This window comes from Larimichthys crocea, chromosome XXII (assembly GCF_000972845.2).
Source record: "Larimichthys crocea isolate SSNF chromosome XXII, L_crocea_2.0, whole genome shotgun sequence".
Taxonomy (NCBI): domain Eukaryota; kingdom Metazoa; phylum Chordata; class Actinopteri; family Sciaenidae; genus Larimichthys; species Larimichthys crocea.
The window spans coordinates 5,551,757-5,572,266 of record NC_040032.1 but is presented as its reverse complement, the minus strand read 5'-3'; the positions used below and the strand labels follow the sequence as shown (position 1 = coordinate 5,572,266).

At 40.1% G+C, this 20,510-nt stretch overlaps 1 protein-coding gene across 1 annotated transcript in view; it reads right to left on the bottom strand.

Moving 5' to 3' along the window:
* Window positions 1-2,740: 2,740 nt before the first annotated feature.
* jade2 (jade family PHD finger 2) overlaps window positions 2,741-20,510 on the bottom strand; it is a 185,072-nt gene continuing 167,302 nt past the window's right edge. Inside the window, exons 13-14 of the mRNA XM_010737760.3 lie at window positions 17,472-17,617; window positions 2,741-15,651 (exon numbers count right to left, since the gene is read on the bottom strand). Coding sequence (XP_010736062.2) covers window positions 14,851-15,651; window positions 17,472-17,617 — 947 coding nt within the window. The 3' untranslated portion in view covers window positions 2,741-14,850. The remainder of the gene's footprint in view (window positions 15,652-17,471; window positions 17,618-20,510) is intronic.

The following is a 20,510-nucleotide window of genomic DNA, read 5'->3' as shown; positions in this document are numbered from 1 at the left end:
TTTCCATTATTATGAGTATGTCTGTCTGTTTGGCTTGTTTCCAGGGAGTGTCAGATAGATGAGAGAGTGGAGGCCTATCTGAATCCAAGGGAACATTTTAGATCATTTATCGTTTTTAGATGATTAGGCAGTAGAGCGAGATCGAAAATAGTAATACGATACGTCAGATTGTGATGGGAAAAAAATTATGTTACAGTTAAAAAGCTAAAACAGAAAGCAAAAAGGGAATTTTTGAAGGCTTGTTTCTTGCTCTGAAGCCCTGAAATAAACCCACAGCCTTGATTTAGAGTGCGATCATAAAGTATTAAAGTAATTCCCCTGCATTTTATGATGCCAGCCTAGATTAAAATATCCATTTACTTAAATATCCTAACTTAATTTTTTTTTTTTAAATCACAAACACAGAGCTCGGGAGATGTCAAAATCAAACAAATCTGTGTGCATGATTTCATTATTTGTGCTCTCAAATTAATTTGTGGTCTTGATGTAGCATTTATCAGCTTCATAACTCTTGCTATGGATTGCTTGGATTTAATACCTAAAATAAAAACTAATCTTAAGATATGTGGATATACTTCAGATTTTGTCTCTTAGTTATCCTATACATTTCAGGGATCTCAAACTGTTAAACTTGCTGATGATGTAGACGTTGTCTAGTTTATTAAAACAAAAAGTCTTCTTTGTTGTCGTCTTCAGACTTTTGGTTGACTGAATGCCCCACACCAAAAGGTGGTTACTTTCGTCTACTGAGCTGAATGATTCTCTGGTCTGGCATCATCAGACACGAAACAGCAGTTCCTTGATTGAAATGATTGGCCCAATGAGCGCTGCAGGGGACTAATGATTAGCCAATCAGCACCACAGGGTGGGGTTAACACTCGTCAGCTGTGCACTGACACCAAAAAGGAGTAATGACAACAATGTCAATGACTATAGACAAGATATACATCATCCAGGCTGGTGTGTACGCTGATCTTTAGTGATTGGTTAAGGAAAATGTAATCCCAAAATAATGGGCTGAAAGACGCTAAAACGGTCAGGTCAGAGCAGATTGAGTAATAATGCTGTGTATTTGTCACTACAACAGACCCCTTTCACACCATTGATAAAAAAAAAAAAATGCAGATTGAGATGACACTGTCACAGTAACTCTTCTTGGAAACATTTACATTGGCTCGACTCATTTGGCTTCAGCTGATGTGGCTTGATCTTCAAGTCATTCCACAGATATTCTCTGGGATTCAAATCTGCTATGCGAGGCTGCTGAAGGACTTTTACATTCTTGTTGCGAGGCCACTCCAACATTGACTTGGCAGCATGTTTGAGTCCTGTTGGAGGAGAAATTTGTTGGACCCCCTTCTCAGGCCTTTGGCACTCAGAAACCCGCTCTCCTCGAGATTTGCCTGTGTTTGGATCCCTCCATTGTTCCCCTGGACCTCTGGCAAAATCTCACTCTCCTCCCTGGCCAAGTCTAAAGCTGCACGATCGTGCGTCAAGGTAAGGATCGTGTTAGAGGGGTGATAAGCTCTGCCCAGTTCCAGTAGACACAACACTTTGCATCAGCTGAACCGTTTTGAATTTAGTTTCATCAGACCACAGAATCTTTTTTGCGTCATACTCTGTCTTTCACACGTCTATTGACGAACTCAAGCCATTCTGCCAAGTGGTGTTTTTCAGGAGAGGCTGGCATCTGAATTTATTTGAAGGCTTCTGCTGACAGTTTCTGTCCTGGCTCATTATTCTATCACGATTGAAGAACACTGGAGGTTTGTCAGAATGGTCTTGATGTTTTTGGCTGCCTTCCTGATCAATGTCTTTCTTGGCAGGTTGTTCCGTTTGGTCAAAAACCAGCTCTATGAGTCGTCCTGGCAAAATTACATTTTTGTTCCTCCCTTAATGTTGGGGTCTGCTGTTGACTACTAACCCTTTTTTATGGTTCTATTCTATTTCCTAAACCTGACCTCATAAGGTTTTGCATTAGTGATGTCAATGTAGAGCTGAAACATCAGTTGATCCATGGAAAACTAATCAGCAATCACATCAATAATTTTGATAATCAGAATTGTTTTGTGCCAAAATTAACTGGTTCTGACTGCTTAAATGTGGATATTTACTTCCTCTTTAACACTCAAGCAAATGGAAGATGTCAACCTTGGACTCATGTATCAGAATGGGAAACTTTTAAAATAAACTACAGCAAGGTGACTGTAGGAGAGTCTTGCATGTGATTGACAAAGAACAATTTGGCAGTGAATGTGTGGGTTTAAATAGTGACTGTCAATGGAAATCAGGTGTGTGTGCAGGTAAGTAGCAGGTGCGTGTGACTGTCCTGATTGCAGTGCAGAAGAGTCAATGAATAAAATGAACTGGGAAATGCAGACTGTGACGAAACTAGCAGTCTGTCTTTTTTTGAGGGAAATAATTAAACAAAGACAAATTCAGTTTTTGGATTTGTGAAACGTTTTTTTTTTTTTTGCAGAAAAGGTTAATGAGAGAGCCCCTTACAGAACTATTGTGCATAACCCTTGCCAAGCTTATGCTCCCTTAAAACATCAATATTTTTCTACTGAACCAAAAAGATTTAAATATGGGTTTGTCATTTAGATAATTCAGATCTCTTCATGAATATACAGTACATTTTAATCCGGAGCTTAAATGCCAATTTAAATGAGAAAATAACTAAGAAAGGACCAGTGAAACATCAGTTTGTGTGATGAACAGAGAGGCAGAGAGTTTTGTGTACACAGAAAGCACTGCTTTATTGACTGCACTGGACTGGACTGGATTGGTCTAGACTGGATCAGGTGGGACTGGGACTCCATCAGATGAAGGTGGAAGTTGGGAGGGGTGGGTTCAGAGTTGGGGGAGGGAGGGGCCTGACAGGTTGGGGGTAGGGTGGGGTAGAGAGGGATCAAAGTGGGACGCAGCCATCATTAAGGCAACACAAACAGCATGCAGATACAGTCACAGGAAACATCGTCATCATCGTCATATTGCTTTTCAAAGTCTCGCTTAAAACATCGAAATTGTACAAAAAGGAAGAAAATAGGTTTTTCGCACTAATGAAAAATACATTTTTTGATTTTTCCCTCCTACAAAGAAGATTCTAATACAAGAAAATAAATATAGCAAAAAAAGCCAAAAAATAATTTAAAATAGCTCTTCTTTTTCATATATGTTCAATAGTTCTCTTTGCTATTAACAAATGGCACAACATTCTTTGAAACAAAGAATACAGAAGGATAAACTCCTGCAACATTCATATTATTGTATTGAAGAACCGATGCAGAGTGGAGGAGAAACTGGACACGACAGCAGAGATTTTAACACTTTTATAAGGACAAATAAGACAGGACGAGGAGGAGACAAAACCTGTGTCCAGCTCTGCTTTGATTGGATGAGGCTGATTGGTATTCAGATAGTGCCTAAATATGACCAATATGATGCAAAACAATCCCATGTTGCAGAATGATACCCAATAATGTTTAAAAATGTCACGAGAGAGCAGAGAGGAGGGAGAGTAACTGTTCAAACAAGAAGCAGCTTAATCAATTAACCTTATTTCAACAAATGAGGACATACTAAGTGCTTAAAATAGCAGATTAACATAAAATTGGATATTTATAAGTGCTCATAGGAAAAAGGACTTAAGAGAAGTTTATATGAAAATGTTGCTGAAAACCTGCAAACCAAAACTCCACTGAATTTTAGCTGTGAATAAGTTTTGTTTTTTTTTAAACCTGAGGGAGAAAACTTGAACCTGTGAATCGCAGGTCAGGAGAGGAGAGTGAGATCTTTTTATTTTATTAAATTTTTTTATTATGAGAGTCAGAAACTGCCTGCTCTGCACTGAGGAGAGAAACAGAAGAAGAAGGGAGGAGAAAAGTGAAGCTGAGAGTGCGACAGAAAATGTCAAAGCAACACAAAGTAAGAGAAAGACAGACTGACTATAAATAGAGAGGAGAGGGGAAATGCATAAAAGTACATGCACAGGAATCCATTTTGGCTCTTTGTCCACACTTAGCCGGTGTCCTTCTAAAACAAAGCTTTTTGAAAGCAGTCACCAGAGTGGGAAAATGCCAGCCTTGAGTTACCCTAACCCTGTGTGGCAGTAAAGATCTTTCTGTTGCCTGCTCTGTGGTCACCCGATCAATCACTATTTTCTGCCCATTCAGTTCTCTGAGAAAAATACGGATACTACTATATTAACTAAATCATTCCATCAGCAAATCCTGCCATCGTGAAGGTTACATGTTCAGGTTTTATTATTAAAAAGAGGTGTGGATTCTGAAAGCTGTAGTCTGTGTTGTACTGAGAAACGAGAATATATTTAGTCCACTCTCACTGATATAAATGGGGTAGACGAGTCAGTATGTTTACATGCAATCAAGAAACCGGGTTATTTAAAGAAAATCAGGTTCTGCATTCCCTACCTAGGTTATTGAAAACGGGTTTCTAGTTTACTGTAAGCCATTTTTTTGAGGGCATATAGAAACAGAATTTTACTTGTATGGCCCAATAGCACATATACCACATTAGGTACAGCTAACCAACTACCAGTTAGAAGAATATGGTTGTAGATAGGATTTTTCCTATTGTTCAAACATTTAGTGTGGATCTTTACTTATCTGACCTAAAAAAAAAATGCTTGAGTGAACTTTTCAGTTTTCTTAGGTAAACAGTGTTTTCAAAGTTAGCCAGCTTAGTGTGGAAATAGCCTGAGAGAGAGTGAGAGACTGTTCCAGTTCCCTTCAGATGAGGAGGAGGAGGAGGAGGAGGGGGAGGAGGAGATGGTGGTGATGGAGAAAGAAAAGGAGGTGAGGAGAACAAAGGGAGACTGAAGCAAAAGATCAGTCACCTCACTGGGAGAACAGATGACCTGCTGGATAGTTTAAACTAGATTTAACCCAGTTTCTCTGGCTCACCGTGTGCACATAACTATACTCCTATGCCTTCTGCAACCACACACACACACACACCTGTTTGGATACAGTGTATTATCACAATAACACATGCGTACAGAGGGACAGCACTTTCCCCAATTTATGTAATCAAGAGGCATTTTTCTTCCCTGCATGCATCAAAGATCGGACCTTGGAGGCAAATAAATACATATTTGCCTCAGAGGAAGATGATAAACATGCACTAAAGAAAAAAAGAAGTCAGATTACAAAAGCATTGATGGGGAACAGTGAAAAAATGGGATAAAATAACCAGGAGAAAGAAATAAAGCAGTGACAGGCAGAGCAGTGAAGTTATGACTAGAAGAAATAGCAGAAACACAGTACAGAGGGCCTCTTAACCTGCGTCTTAAATTCAGATTGTGTCTAGATGTGATTTATCCAGATCACATTTACACCTGGAAGTAAAGTGTCTCCAGTGCCTGCGCTGAAATCACTCTATTCTTCATAAAACAGACTCCCACCAGTGTCCTTTTCGTTATATTTACACTTTGTGTGCAGTTCCCAGCCAAACTCAGAATTTAATGCTAACAAATGTTGCTTTGACCACCGGTGGGGGACGGTAGCTTCAGCCAAATGGATCTTCAGTGCGTTCTTGGTTCCATTCACACCTCAATTTGTCTGCTGTGATATATGTCTGAGTCCAGTCTGAACCTCCCTGGAGCCTAATTGTAAAACCAGATGTAAAGAGGGTGAATAAATTGCTCAGATTGTAAGGGAGGAACCATAAACTCAAGCCATGTTTCCATCAAGGTTTCAAGTTGCCAAAAATGATATAATACTCGATTGTGACATTTAAAGAATAAAGCTGCTGCTGTGCTGTATTTTTCTTACTGTCAACATTTCTCCCTGTCTGTGGCAGTCCAACTCAAGCAGGGCTGGGTGATATGGCCAACAAATAAATATTAATAATCTTAATTTGTGTTGAACTTGGGAACAATTCAGGATTCAAACTTTATAAAATGCACCAAGACAAAACATGTCTGAAACATCTACGTACTGTGCCAGATAGCAGGAATAACAAAAGGACCTGCACCACTTGCAAGGCTGTCATTATTATGTACATTAAGAAAATAGGTTTTGGCAGCAACACAGCTAACTGGATTGTCAGTACCAGATGCTATAAATAAGTATAACACAGACATCCACTTTAATAATCAGTTTCAGCATAGATAGAGCTCCTGCTGTTTGTGTTTCTTTTGTGAGTCAGTTTGCACAAAGGATAACAAAGATATGCACAGTCAACTCAGACACAAACAGAGCTAATTTCAGTCTGTTCCTCTCATAGATGTGACCATTAAATTCACTAGTTAGCCACCTGAAGTCATCACAGTTAAATGAACTGTGACAGGTGTGCATATAGCCTCACCTGGAGTTTACGGGATAGTCATAACTCAAGACAGTTATCGTAGCCAGCTATACATGTTACTTTTAATGTACATTATGTGCTGCCTAGCTAAACTTGCCTAGACAAGCCCACATGTCCCTAATGAATATTTAAATATTCAGTATATAGAATAATATTAAAAAGTAAAAAAAAAAAAAATGGCTGAAAAATATATAGTTTCATTTAAAAAATATGTTTTAATATAGCTGGTTGGTAGGTTTAGCAAAAAGGAGTAAATGGTGCATTTGTTGGGGACTAGTTTTAGCTGCGGATTAAAACACAATTGACACATCAGTACTTACAGCAGCATGATGGTGTATGCTGCACTGAGGTTTTTATATATGTTTTTGTTATATATAATATAATGGAGGTCTATGCCATTGAGGAATAAGATATATCAGGGTTGGGGTACAGCTTGGACGTACTTAGTTGTGAGTTGGATCAATTAATTGTTGGTTTTGTTGTTGACAGTAAGGAGAAATAAAGAACATGGACAGCCTTCTCCTTGTAAGCCTTCATTATTATCTGTGGCTAAATTTGTTGTTTTTTGTCTGAATAAAAATAAAAGCATCATCTAACCACAGAGGGTGATTCATATTAAAAGTCAAGGTCGATAATAAAATATCTTCCCACAAAACTGAGTTGTTTTCCGGACTGGCCATGCCATTAAATGTAAATTTGACCAGTTTCCGTTCTGCTTTCCTGATTCAATTGTTACAGCTTGTAAAGGAAATACTTGGATGGAGACCTGGCTGTACAGAGGGAGAGAGAGAGAGAGAGAGATAGAGAGCACAGACAGAAAAAGAGAGAGAGAGAGATGAGGAGGCAAGAGGGCAAGGAGAAGGGAAGGGCCTGGTGCTGTTTATATTAGCTGCTTGTTAACTTGACTGTGTGGACAGGCTGCAAACACAACACAGGGGAAAGAACAAGTTGTACTCTTTCTCTGTCTGCTTCTCTGGCTCCGGTTCAGTAAATGTCTCCCTCCTCTCCTCCCTTTCTTTCTTTCTTCTTTCTATCCATCTCTCTTTTTCCCTCTCTCTCTCTCTCCAGGCCAAAGCAGAGTGCAACATTTCCCCCCTCCTCACACGTACTTTCACAACACGTGCCTGTCATTATTTGTCCTTAAAGCTACAGAGATCCTTTTTTCTTTTCTTTTTTATATCTTTTCTTTCCTTTTTTTTTTATTGTCCTATGCTTCCAAAGCATTTCGAATAGAGCCACATGCCGGCCAAGGAGGCTGATCTCCAGAGATAGGAGAGGAGAAGAAAGGAGAGAGGAAGAGTTGTGGGCAGGAGGGACACGACAGGAGGGATTTTTTTTTCTGTTTATTTGTTTTTTAGGGATTCAGGATGGAGGAGAAGAGGGGACTTTGCTGGTGGTGGGAGAGGAGAGGGAAAAGTGAGCAGGGAGGGGGAAGATGTTGGATGGCAGAGGCAGAGTAAGGTGCACAGTTTGCACAGATGGGAGTTTTAGTTTTAAAAACGTGCTGGAGCTGCTCTGGAGGCAGATCTAATATCACAGTTTGACATGAAAATACACATCTGCTTTGCGTGGTGCTATTGGAGAAGTGGGTGCTTTCAAAAGTGGATAAAGGTCTAACTTGAATCATGAAACAATTGATTGACTGATACGTTGAGCTATAGATAAATAATTCTGTGGCTATTTTAATAATTGACTCATCCTAACATTTGTTTATCCAATTGTTTCTGGTTTCAGCTTCCAAAGTGTGAAAATGTGCTGTCTTTCTGGGTTTTTCTTTGCGCGTTGAGACTGTTGGTTGGATTAAACAAGGCATGTGAGCAAAACTTGTGTTTGGAATTTTATAAAACAAAAGATTAAAGAAAAAATAATCTACAGATTACTTGATATTTCTCAGATATGGATGCAACCACAACATCCCTGTTTTGTGCAGCAACCTGAGTGGTAAAATTCGACTCTGTAATCTGTAAGGCTGCAACTAATGATTATTTTCATTGTCAATTTATTTGTCATTTGTCTAAACAATGGACCAAAACACTAAACAATGTTTTACTATCATGTATGACGAAGAGCAGCATCAGTTTCTCACATTTCAGCAGCTGGAACCAAACAATATTTGCAGTTCAACTAATCAGTTGTCATCAGCTCTAAAAATGACTTCAATGATTATCAAAGTTGCTGCATAATGTTTTTCTGTTGACCACCTATAATTGACTAATTATCAATACGAGCTCTACTGATCTGCTTTTTATTTGTCAAAACAAGATGTGGCCCAGTCATAGCACTTTCTTACATATGGCAATGCACCTGGTTGATCTAGTTCTCCGAAATGACCTTCCAAATTCAAACTGACTACTTGCATGTATTGATCCAGCTCTGCCTAATATCTACACTGTAAGATCGTGAATAAATGAGAAATCACCGTGGTTCTTTGACTCCACCAATTTAGACTTAACTTGACAAATCAAGCTTGTTTTGCCTCCACAGCAGCTCCGATTGTATGACTAAACCTCCAATCTGTGGAGGGTGTCTGGGTTGTGGATATTGAGACCTTGAAGCCATAACTTTACTGTAACAGAGAGGAGAGCAAAGCGCCAGTAAAAACAGAGGAAGCAGATAATGAGTCAGCTTTCTAGTTTGATACGAGCCACGGCGGCCAGCTAAAGCATTACAAAAGAAAAAAAAAACAGCTTCCAAAGGCTTTTTCAAAACACGGAAAATGAAAATGTTTCTAGTAGTAGTATTTGAACAGTATTATACATTATTTGTAGATGTGTATAAACTCCAGTGGTACATAGGTAGGTGGGTGGGTGGGTTTGTATGGCTGGTGTAGAACAGTAAAGCAAGGATTAGACAAGATCAGACACAGGAAGCACTAAGAAGTAGGGGTTACCATTATTTTCATTAGTAATTAATCTGCAGATTTTAGATTAATCGATTAATCGTCTGGTCTATAAAATGTCAGAAAATTGAAAAACTTCAAAAGTCAAAAGGTGACGTCTTCATGTCTTGATTTATCAGTCCAGGTTTTGGACTGACAAATCAAGACATGTTTAGTTTAATATGATATAAAACTGAAAAAAGCAGGAATTCTCCACATTTGAGAGGCTGAAAACATTACAGATTATTACAATTATTAAACACAGACGTAGTCTCTTTTTATAGACAGTACATTTTATAGACAGACAATAACTTTTTAAAAATCTAAATTTAATATCGATAATCTGAAGATGTGTTGTCTGTAATCCTACTCACCTTTTGAGGTGCTGTGGCATTGAAGGAAATATATATTATCACTAAAGAATGTGGAGCACTTGCCAATCCTGTCTTTACTGACCTTAGAACAGCCTCAAACCACTTTCTCATCGAATGAAGCAGCAACCACAGAGGAAGAGAGACATCCTATGAACAGTATACTGATGTCCTTCTGGTTCCTCAAAACCACCTCAGGGCAACAATCAATTTTTGTCTGCGGAAATTCAACTTTTTCATCCAATAAGTGCGACACAAGGTTTTTCCTGTTCAAATCAAAAGATGGTTTTCTTTGCGAAAACTGGCTTGTACAACAGATTTTGTTGCTGGATGATCCTAACCTGCCTCCCTGCAGATAAAAAGCTTTAAACGTGACCTTTGCCCATCTGAGGAAGATCTGAGGAACCCAGCCCTGCTGGTGCAATGATGTCTTTCCAAGGGGTTTTTACAAGTGTCGGTACAGTAGACAGCAGCTGTGTGAATTATAGGAGAGGTTCCAATCGCCTGCAGCAATCGGCATCAGACTTTAACCAGCTTTTCAGCAGAAGTCTGGGTGGAATGCTTCACTGTGTGTAGGTGTGTTTCCGACCTGCTATTACGTGCATGATGCCCACCAGCTTATTTCTGTAGCGTAGCATTCATGCCAACTCCAGGGGGAGAGGGTGTTGCTCACACACATGCACCAGCTCAACCACTTACAAAACAAAAGTTGTATATTTATCCGTTATGCATAATATCTTTACCATGCACACTAAGTGGCGAGCTTGCTTCCAATATTCCACAAGGTCTTCTGCTGGTACCGACACTGATGCTTCACTCTGAGGCAAAAACTATTTAAATGCCATTATTGATATCACATGTTAAACCCAGAGAAGAAACAAATCTGGATCTCACATCACGTGGATATCCAAACCTGACAAGAGCTGCAAAATTCGAAGATCATCAAAGCACATTTTGGGCTACAAGCCAACACCCACACCGACGTACCACACAGAGGACAGTGATGCTTTGAAGTTGTATTCTAGTGGATATTGATAAAAAGAACCTGCAAAAGACTCCAGTCTACAGCATCTATGAAGCGGAAGGAGAGGGCATTGAAGCCACACTGTAAATATAGAATAATAACCAGTTTGTGTATGCCAAGGCTGCACAGCATCGAGGAGAAAGAACATCTGAGCTGCAATTTGCCTGACAAGGTAGTATGGTGCTGTTCTTGGGTTCAAATCTTTTAGAAACAGCTACCTAACTACCTCTTCATCTTTCTGTAGAGGAAATTCAGCCAAAGAAATTGTTCTTTATTCCTGCCTGCGCTGTGCAGCCTTAGCATTTGCTACTACATGTTAAGGCCGTAAATGTGAGGCCTTGTCTAATACCACTGTCTACAAAGTCAGGCTACTTTGAACATTGAATATTGAAACCAAGATTACATTTTTCTGTCTTCGCAACACATGAATGGTAACAACCACCCAGTGGAGGATAACTTCATCACGTCATTGCTTCAGAACACAAGCATTGTTGTAGTTGTTGTATGTGTTGTTATGGTCAGTTTCCATGGGGGTTGTAATAACAGTAGCCATCATAGAAGTCCAAAAAAAAGTCCACCTGTACTCTTATCTATGCTGTTTTACAAATACAGCAACAGTATTAGACAATACTTTGCACACTTCAACACAAAACCTTCTCAAAAGAGACAAGCGTGGACTAACGAACAATATGAAACTTCTACAATGGCTACCCCTGAAGGACAAAGGAGACAGAAATGCTGTGCTGTCACCAGTAATAATACTCTCCTGCTGTTAGGGGGCGTTTCACTCTGAGTAAGCTCATACTTCCTGATGCAGTCAGGACCACATATACATAAAAAACTAGTCATCTTGTACATTATAACCCTGTTATACCAACTCTGGTGTGTGTGTGGGTGTGTGTGTGTGTGAGAGAGAGAAAGAGCTGTATGTTGTGTGTTCAGTTCAGCAGCATTTGGCATTTCCTGTAGGGGGTTAATATGTGAGTCTGTGTTTAACAACCATCGTCTGCCCATTACTGCAGCAACAGTCTTTTCCTATGTGAAGCCCCCGTGAATGCAGATTTGGAAAAATCCAAGTTGGTTTTATTGGTGGTGGATTTAACAGTGCCCCCTGCATTGGAGGACGTCACATAACACCACGTTTGACTGAACCATGTGGAGCCGGGTGGAACCAGGTTGAGATGTGGATTAAACCGAGCTGACCTGTACAGCGCTGGCAGAGTCGTCTGACATCCTCATCTAACATTTTTTTTCATTATTTAAACCAGAGACAGAGCATGTGTAAGTGTGTTTGTGTAGGTAAGGTGTAAATATGCTGCCTTGATACACAGATCTGTTCTTTGGCGTGGTCACTTCAGAAGACAGGTTAGAAGCTGTCCATACAAAAAAACAAAAAAAAACAAACAAAAAAAAAACAAACAAACAAAAGAAAAACCCAGAGGAAGTAGATTGGACTTGCACCTCTACCTAAGCGTCATCAGGCCTGGGTCAAGCAGCCCTTAAAAAACCCTCAAAAAAACACTTGAGATGCTTTATTTCACCCTAATTTGGGACCAGACGGGTGGGGTCTTAGTTGCAAGAAAGCTGAAAGAATAAAAAGAAAGTCCTTCCTTGTAGTTGACCACCGAGCCAATATTATCTGACCTGTCCCACTCACATGGTAACTCAAACAAGCTAAAATGATCATTAATTATTGGTTGAGACTATTGAACCCAGGGCTGATGGTCAAATGGTCATACTGAGAGAAGGAACATGCTCAGTAGTAGTCGTGTAGGAGTTCAAATAAGGAAGTTTCTAGACATACACACATCACTTATATATATATATATATACTGTATATGATATAAAATATGTATGTGTATATATATATATGCATCTATGTCTTACGTCGCTTTTTCCATAAATTTTTCTAACCTTTTATTCTTTTTTTAAAGTTTTTTTTTTTAACCCCTGAGAATACCATGGACTGCTTTAAGTACAAAATACAACTCTCTGAGAGAACAAAAAGGTTTTTTCTCCTTTTTAAAAGCAAATTTACAAACGACTCAATTCAAAAACTTAGGAGCACAGGCCTCTGAAGCTGATTATTACATTGTCATCATTCATCTAACAGGAGAACAGGTGCAGCAGAGCCATCCGGGTATGAGAGCTTGTCCACGTCAAACTAAAGTGGCCACCATGTTGGTGCCATAAATCTGCTCGGTGCTTAGCTGAATAAAACATGTTGGACATCTTACGATACTAAATTGCATAGATACACCTGGGTGATATTAAGTATGGTTAACAAGTTTCTCTTGATGCCTGTTGCTTGAAAACTGCACTGTGAAATCCGGTGGCCTCATATACAGTATTAACCAGAAATAAGTGTGACTTTGAGGGCTTTACTACCTATAAATCATCCAATGACTTGGAACACAGTGCACACCCGTGTAGTCAGTGATTATTTTATATGACCAAGACAAGAACAATATGTTGAGAGGGAAAAGCTGTGTAATTGTAATTTCTAAGATACTCTTATGTCATGAGTTGACACCCAGGCCACTGGGAGTTGTGGTTTCAAGCTCCAAAAGCTTTCACTTGGGTTTGTCTTGTCTCGTCATTTCTTAAAATGCTAAATGCTTTTTTTTACATGAGGAATTCTGAATAAAGAAGCATTATTGATCCATACCACTGACCTGACCGCTGGCAGAGGAAACAGTCTACACAAAATACAAAAAATTCATGTTTTATTTTCTGTGTGTATTTTTTTTCTTTTCTCCATGTGTATCTATGGTTGCAGCAACATGATGGTCACAGTGTAACCTGACCAAACTCTGTTTATTGATGGCTCTGTACTGCAGCGATCTAGTTAGGGGGGCACAGAAAAAAGTAGGCAGCTCTTTGCGCTGATAGTACAGTGTGGCTCTGCTTTGCTAACTATTGCAGATGCTTTGTTGATTAATGGCAAACGCTGCATTTACATCCTTGTTTCAGGCACTAGACAATTAAGGTGACAAGGAGCCCAATGCTGGCTACGCTCTGTAACCAATCCAACGGGATATCCTTTTGGTTTGATTGTTACAAATCCGATTGAGAAACGACTGATTGATCTACTTAGCGATTGTTTGGTTGAGTGATAAGGTTGAGGGGTCGAGGGGAGGTAGGGGCACAGGGCAAGCGACAGAAGGCACAGAGTTTCTATGATGAATTTTCTCCAAAGGTTCAGGCTAAAAAAAAAAAACCTCCCCCGAAAAAAACAAAAGGAAAAAAAAAGAAGAAACAAAACAGAACGCAGAATTAGGAAGAATTTGAAAGCAGCTGACAAAAGTCAGATCAAATATTTCAACGGCTTTTTTTTTTTTTTTTTGTGAGCAAAAGGATTTGATAGTAGTATGTATGTCAGTATGTCTGTGTGTTTGTGTTCGTGTCTCTGTGTGACAATCCGAATGAGCACCAGGGTTGGGGTCAGTCAATTTGCTATTCAAAAACTGGATTAGTTGGAATTCTGTAAAGATTAATTTGAATATGACCGCTTTAGTGTGCATTTTACAACTGAGTCAACATAATGAGAATTGACCCCAACCCTGAATGAGCATCTATTATACACAAGAGTGCTTACATTACAGCTCTTACGACTAGCTAGTTGTGCTTTTCAAGGCTGAATACATGTTGTCCCATGTCACCATCTGTACATATTCAGACCAGTTCTGGTGTGAAATTGTCTTTCCACTGAACATATTCAAGAAAACAAGGACTCATTGGATGCATCTCAGGCCATAAAGACCAAGAGCGAAGCAGACCCTGAAACCAGCTTGAATAATAACAATAATAATAATAATAATGCCCCAAAGTGTTTGTTCCCAAGTCTGGCAGATACCACAGACATGAGGCCAGAAATGGGTACTTCAACGCCCAGAAACAAAATGGATCTGAAATACAAAAACAAAAAAAAAAAGACTAAAGGTAATGTTTGTTTCCTATTTGTTGAATGTATCGCATCTTGTGGTAAGCTAACGACAGACTACAGTCCGGTGGAGAAGCTTTACTGTACGACAGGCAAACAGCTACATTCAAATTCACCCCAAAAACAAAGCAGGTAAGAGCTGAAGAGATTTTCCACTGGTAAATGTGACAGCGATTTGGTTGAACAAAGCCATACAGCCATGTTTTGTAGACTGTATACTGGGCACAGATGGAGAAACAATTAGCCAGCGGGACTGCTTGGATAACCGTGTGTGTGTGTGTGTGTTAGTTGGAGTCTCAGTGCTTTAGGACGCCAGCACGCTCCTTCTCAGCAGGTCCTCATTCCCAGAATGCAACTGCGGCAAGCGGAGTTTGCGTCCGCCAGAGCGCGTGTCCGTATCACTCTGCTCGCCATCAGAGAAGTACCCGTCAGTCTCTGCAGTGTCCAGCAGGGACGTGTCCTTTCCTGCCAGTGGTAGGTCCACAGATCCCAGCCCTGCTATGCCTCCACCTCCAGTGAAGCCCCTCCCTCTGGATTTACCTTGGCGGGACAGACGGAGCCGCGGGGCTCCGCCACGAAGAATCGCCCCTGTGTCGGGCACCATGACCCCAGGGCTGGAGGCCAGAGGTGGAGATGAGCTTGCAGTGAAACCAGATCCACCCCCTGATGTAACACCGTTTCCTGTGTGGATGCTGTCCCACCGTCCGGAGTCCTCTGAGATGTGACAGGAATCCATTTTGGAGATGGGTGGCTGTGGTGGAGGGTCCCTGTGCAGGTCAGAGCTCCTGGTCTGGTGGTGATGAAGATGGTGGAGAGCCTTGGAAGATCCCCTGAACCTTTCCCCTTTCCGGCCCACATGGCTGGGCTTTTCCTCCGCCACGCTCGCCCAGAGGCTCTTTGCAGTGGAGGGGCTGCAGGCGGCGGAGGCAGCTGCAGCAGACAGGAGCGTATGGGGGGTCTGGGTAGGGGTTGTGGACTGCGGTTGTCCTCGAGCACGGGGCTTGTTGCTCCCTCGTGGTTTGCGGCCCAACTGGGGTGTTTTCCAGGTGGACTGCATAGAGTTCTCCATCATAAGATTTAGCAGGCTCTCCTCGCCCTGCAGGAGCTGAAATGAGAGCAGGAGAACAAAAGGGGAGGTGAAAAAAGAAAAGGCAGGCATTGGAAATGAAAGAGGAGATGGGTTATAGGTGTAAATCAGAAAAGAAGAAAAGAGAGCTGCATTAGTTCATGTTTAAAGTTTTATACAAAACGTTCATGATAGACTACAAATGTTGCTCGTTGATCAAAACAACAATTTGCCTATTGCTTGCTTTCTGGTTTTTGAAACCTCACATTCTTGCCGGTAATACCAAAATCTCCCCACCCACCACCACCACCTACCCACATTTCCAACAGCTCAACAATGGAGGGTGTGAGCATCTGATGTCGTAAGACATTTTGTTGTCAAGCAGAAATTCAAATGACAAAGTATCTTGTGTTGTGATGTTTAATGTCTTCATGAGAAGTTTCTGTCGACTTCAGGCCCTTTTTCAAAAAATCCTTCTTAAGGATATCAGATTTTCATATTAACATCTGACTTTCACTAAAAAATGACCACGTTCTTGTGTTTTTTCCTCGAACAATGGAGTTATATCATGCATTCTGGTTGGAGCCCCCTGCCAATCAATACACAAACAGAGCACATTCCTGAGGAGAACAGCAGGTCAGCCACAGGGCAGCTCTGCTCTGACCATCAGCTCTCTCATCGAACTCATCAACCCACAATGAGAAGTGAGCAAAACTCAAAACTCCACTTATAAGGATTCAGATGCAGAGTTAGATATAATTCTGAATAAAAAGGTATTTCAATGTGGTTTCAAGGATGGAGGCCAAACTCTTTTCTGTGGGTTTGTGGGAATGATTTTCAGTTTGGGAGACTTGACAACTTGATACAATAAAAACTATATAGAATACAATAAAACTCTTTCACTCTTTAGTGGCTTAAGTTATATACATTTTATTTATATAGCCTCAAATCACTAATTTCCTCAAAAGGCTTATTAAAAGGACCAGTATGTATCTAGGATGATGTATTGGCATGAATGGAATATGATACCCACAAGAATGTGTTCATTAGTGTATAGTGTAAAGTAAACATCACAGTTAGCATATGAAATATGATTTGCTGTTTGAAGAAACATTATGTATCTTTTAACTTGTGTTGTTGCACCTACTTGATGTTTGGCTGTTTCGTGTCAATTTCTCTCCTGTACTCTGAAACTGGAAGCACTGAACTGCAATAATATTAATTTCTATGCAATGTTTCTTCACATTACTACAACAGTCCTCGATTTTACATGGCATCTAAACACTGATGCAGTAACATAACTTTTAAGGGAAATGAGTTAGAATGAGCAAATATTTAGAATATTTAGAATGTTGGACAAACATTAAAAAATATACTAAATGTATCTACTGTATGTATTCTGTCATACACAACAGGCAGTATGAGCTGAAAAGTTATTCACCCTTTTTTCTGCTCACTTTCGTCTGGAGCCCTTTTGCCTCCTAGTTAAGTTTTTTAACTTGCAACTTGATGTAACTTTGGATGTCCATCTTAATCATGTCTGCACGAAGGATAGTGCTGCTGGCACTAGTTTTGTCCACCGGGATTCAGTTCAAGAGGTGATGGACAGTTTGACGCTGCTGCTGATTTCAGCTGTTTGAATTTTGCAATGTGTGCTGGTGTTCACTGCCAAGACCCAGACTGCAGTTCTCTCAAATGTAATCCTCCTCCTCCTTTAACTGGTCTGATCTGTGTGGTGTCTGCACACACTGACACTGTAATTATGTTCAGTTTGCAGATCACTTTTTTTGTATTATTATGGAAGTACTGAATGAGTAAAAATCTACTGTGTGTTTTAGTTATCACCACATCAACCCTACCTGGTCGGAGAGCAGGCTGCCGCTCTTGTCCCGATGTTGGGCACCAAGAGCCCACTGGCTCAGCATGTCATCAGCGGTAATCTGAACCGACTGGGCGAGCCAGCTGTCGAACAAAGAGTTGTCCAATGGGAAGGACTTTGACAAACCTGAAGAAAGGGGAAGGGAGACAGTGGGAGAGAGAATGGAGGATACAAGAGGAAGGATGGATGATATCAGGACAGAGGGAGCAGGGGTGGCGAAGAGGAAAAGGGATGAAAGAAAGAAAGATGGAGATGGAGAGAAGGGGGAGAAAGACAAAAGAAGACAGGTGAGAGGTGCTGCACATTTTTCACAAATTAAAAAGAAAATACAGAAATGGTTGTGCTAAAAGCATCAGGGGAGCTGTTTCTCAAAAGAAGCTGAGAAGTAAAAAGCATGAATAGAGTACAGCTTTTCAGAGCTGCAATCCCAAGACGTTTGTGCCAAACCTTAAATCCCATGATTCTGTTAAATACAGGGTTAGCGTAGTCAGTTCCCTTGATTCAAAAGTGACACTTCAATCTAGGCTTACAAGTTCATATTGAATACATTCACATATTTTTGCATATTAAAGACAAACCGCTCAATTAGGATTATGTTTCCAAAGTTATACAGTCAGTGCATGAATCTTAAACTTCTTTCCTAAAATAGGACGGACATGTCTAAATGCACAGAGACAACATACATGCATCCAAACAGCTACAGTCTACACACTACAGGGCCATTAGAAATCGCAGCATCTTCCAGTTTTGTGCCATAAAGCAACATAACAGTTCCCTACACTTAAAGTTCCCAAAGTGGAGGCCACATCAATTCAATTTATTTCTATAGCACCAATCATAACAGAATGTTATCTTTCCAAGTGAAGCAGGTCTACACTATGTGCTATTCATATTGATCTATATTATCTTAAAATGAAATATCATTTAAAAAGTAATAACATCTCTAAATTGATCATGTCACACATAGCACCTGTTAAAGTATTTGTATTCTATCATAATAATTCTAAATGGAAAGAGAAAACACCTCCTGACACAATGACATTTACAGTATGCGTGATAAACTATAAATCCGAACAAGCTGTTTCTGTCGCTTCATCAGCAATGAACATATAAACCCATTCAACAGCAGAAATCCATTTCCAACACTGTGGTATGTGTGTGTGTGTGTGTGTGTTTGTTGTGTGTATATAATTAGGAGATTTTCATGGCTCCTTTTCTATCATTGTGGGCTGTGAAAGTGCTGCCAAAGCACTGTGTGTCTGTCTGTGGCATTTTAGTCTTTCTTACTCTGACACGCACACGCACACACACACACACACACACACACACACACACATGCATATACAAAGCAGTGAATACAGTTGAGGCTAAGGAGAACAGAGAATTGGGGGGGGGGGGGTTCATGCACTAGTTCATGCACTTCTTCTCTCCTGTTCCCACAGAAGAACGTGCCCACATTTTGGCTTGCCACTCCTTCACCCCTCGCATCTTCACAACCTCAAACACTCAGAGATAGACAAACTAACTTTGTTTTTAACACTTTATATATACTTTATTTTGACAACTTTAAATTACACAATGTAATAATTAAGAATTGGAGTTTTTTAGAGTCAAGATAGAGTGCATGTGCTATATGCCTACACATTGCTTATTGCAGAGGAGATTAAACAGATATTTTTAAATATTATATTTGAGACAACGTCCAAAAAACTTTCTAGTGTTGGAACCCCAGATAGATGCACACAAGACATGAACCCTTCTGACAAAAATTTGCACACAAACAATTATGTGTATGCAAAAAATGTTCTGGCCTGAGCTTCTTTACTTTCTTTTCTTTTCTCTTCTCTGTCTTTTTCAGCCTCCCTGTAAATCTTCAGTGCCTATAATGATCTGCCAAGCAGGACGGCAGGAGGTGCTGTTAGGGTGGCTTTAACACCAGCTACACACAGACACACACACACACACACACACACACACACACACACACACTGAGCCGGTCGTTTCCATGACGCAGCATGTCTCTGCAGGAGTCGAGAGAGCTCCGAGGGAGAGAATAGGTGACAGAGGGGGGAAAAAAAAGAGGCAGTGAAGAAGTGTGAGGAAGACAGGAGGGGATGATAGAGGTGAGGCGAGAGTAGCGGAGTTCAGAGACAGGTAGGAAGGTAGTCTGTTCAAATCACATAACGTACATGGTGACATTATATTACTATACCACAGCTGGAAAAAATACAGAAACAAGAGAGTACAGCCATGCTAGCAGCATATACTGAGACATATCTGTGGTCTGAGCTAAATGCTAACATCTGCATGTTAACATGTTGATGTTTAGCAGGTGTAATGCTTACCACATTCTCAATCTTAGTTCAGCTTGTTACCATGCTTATTAACATATATTAATTAGCACTAAATACAGAGTACAGCTAAGGCTAATGGAAAAAAATGATCAAAATGACTAATGGTGCTTTAATTCAGGGGGGGTATTGCATAATGTGTTAAAAATGTGTAAAAATGTAAGGTAATCTATCCAATGGTTGTAAGGACATTGTATTCAAAAGCACTAATGGCATCCTGATAGGAAAAGTCAGATCTCAGTAAAATCCTTGTCTACAATAGTTAATGCCTCATCTCATCCTGGCGTCACTTTGTTGTTGTTGTTTCTGCCGTTTCCACACTTTACACTCAATCTCGATTGATTATAAATGTTTCGCTAACTTCTTGGAGGACATTTTTGTATTTTCTATTTTCCTAAATGGTAACCTAGTATGTTTTTAAGTGGTCACAAAGGGGTGGTTAGATGTTTCTTTAAATAAAAACATATTGCAGAATAAAAACATACTAAGACCAGTAATGAGGAACCAAATAACATTTATTTCCAGAGGAATCTGACTGATGTAGCTGTATCTTTTAAACCAGATGATGACGCTGCCGACTCCTCCTCCTCCGGCAATGGCTAACATGTTGAACTAATGGGATACTGTGGGCTAATGCTACGTATCAAAAGGTGCTCGTGCTGTTAAAG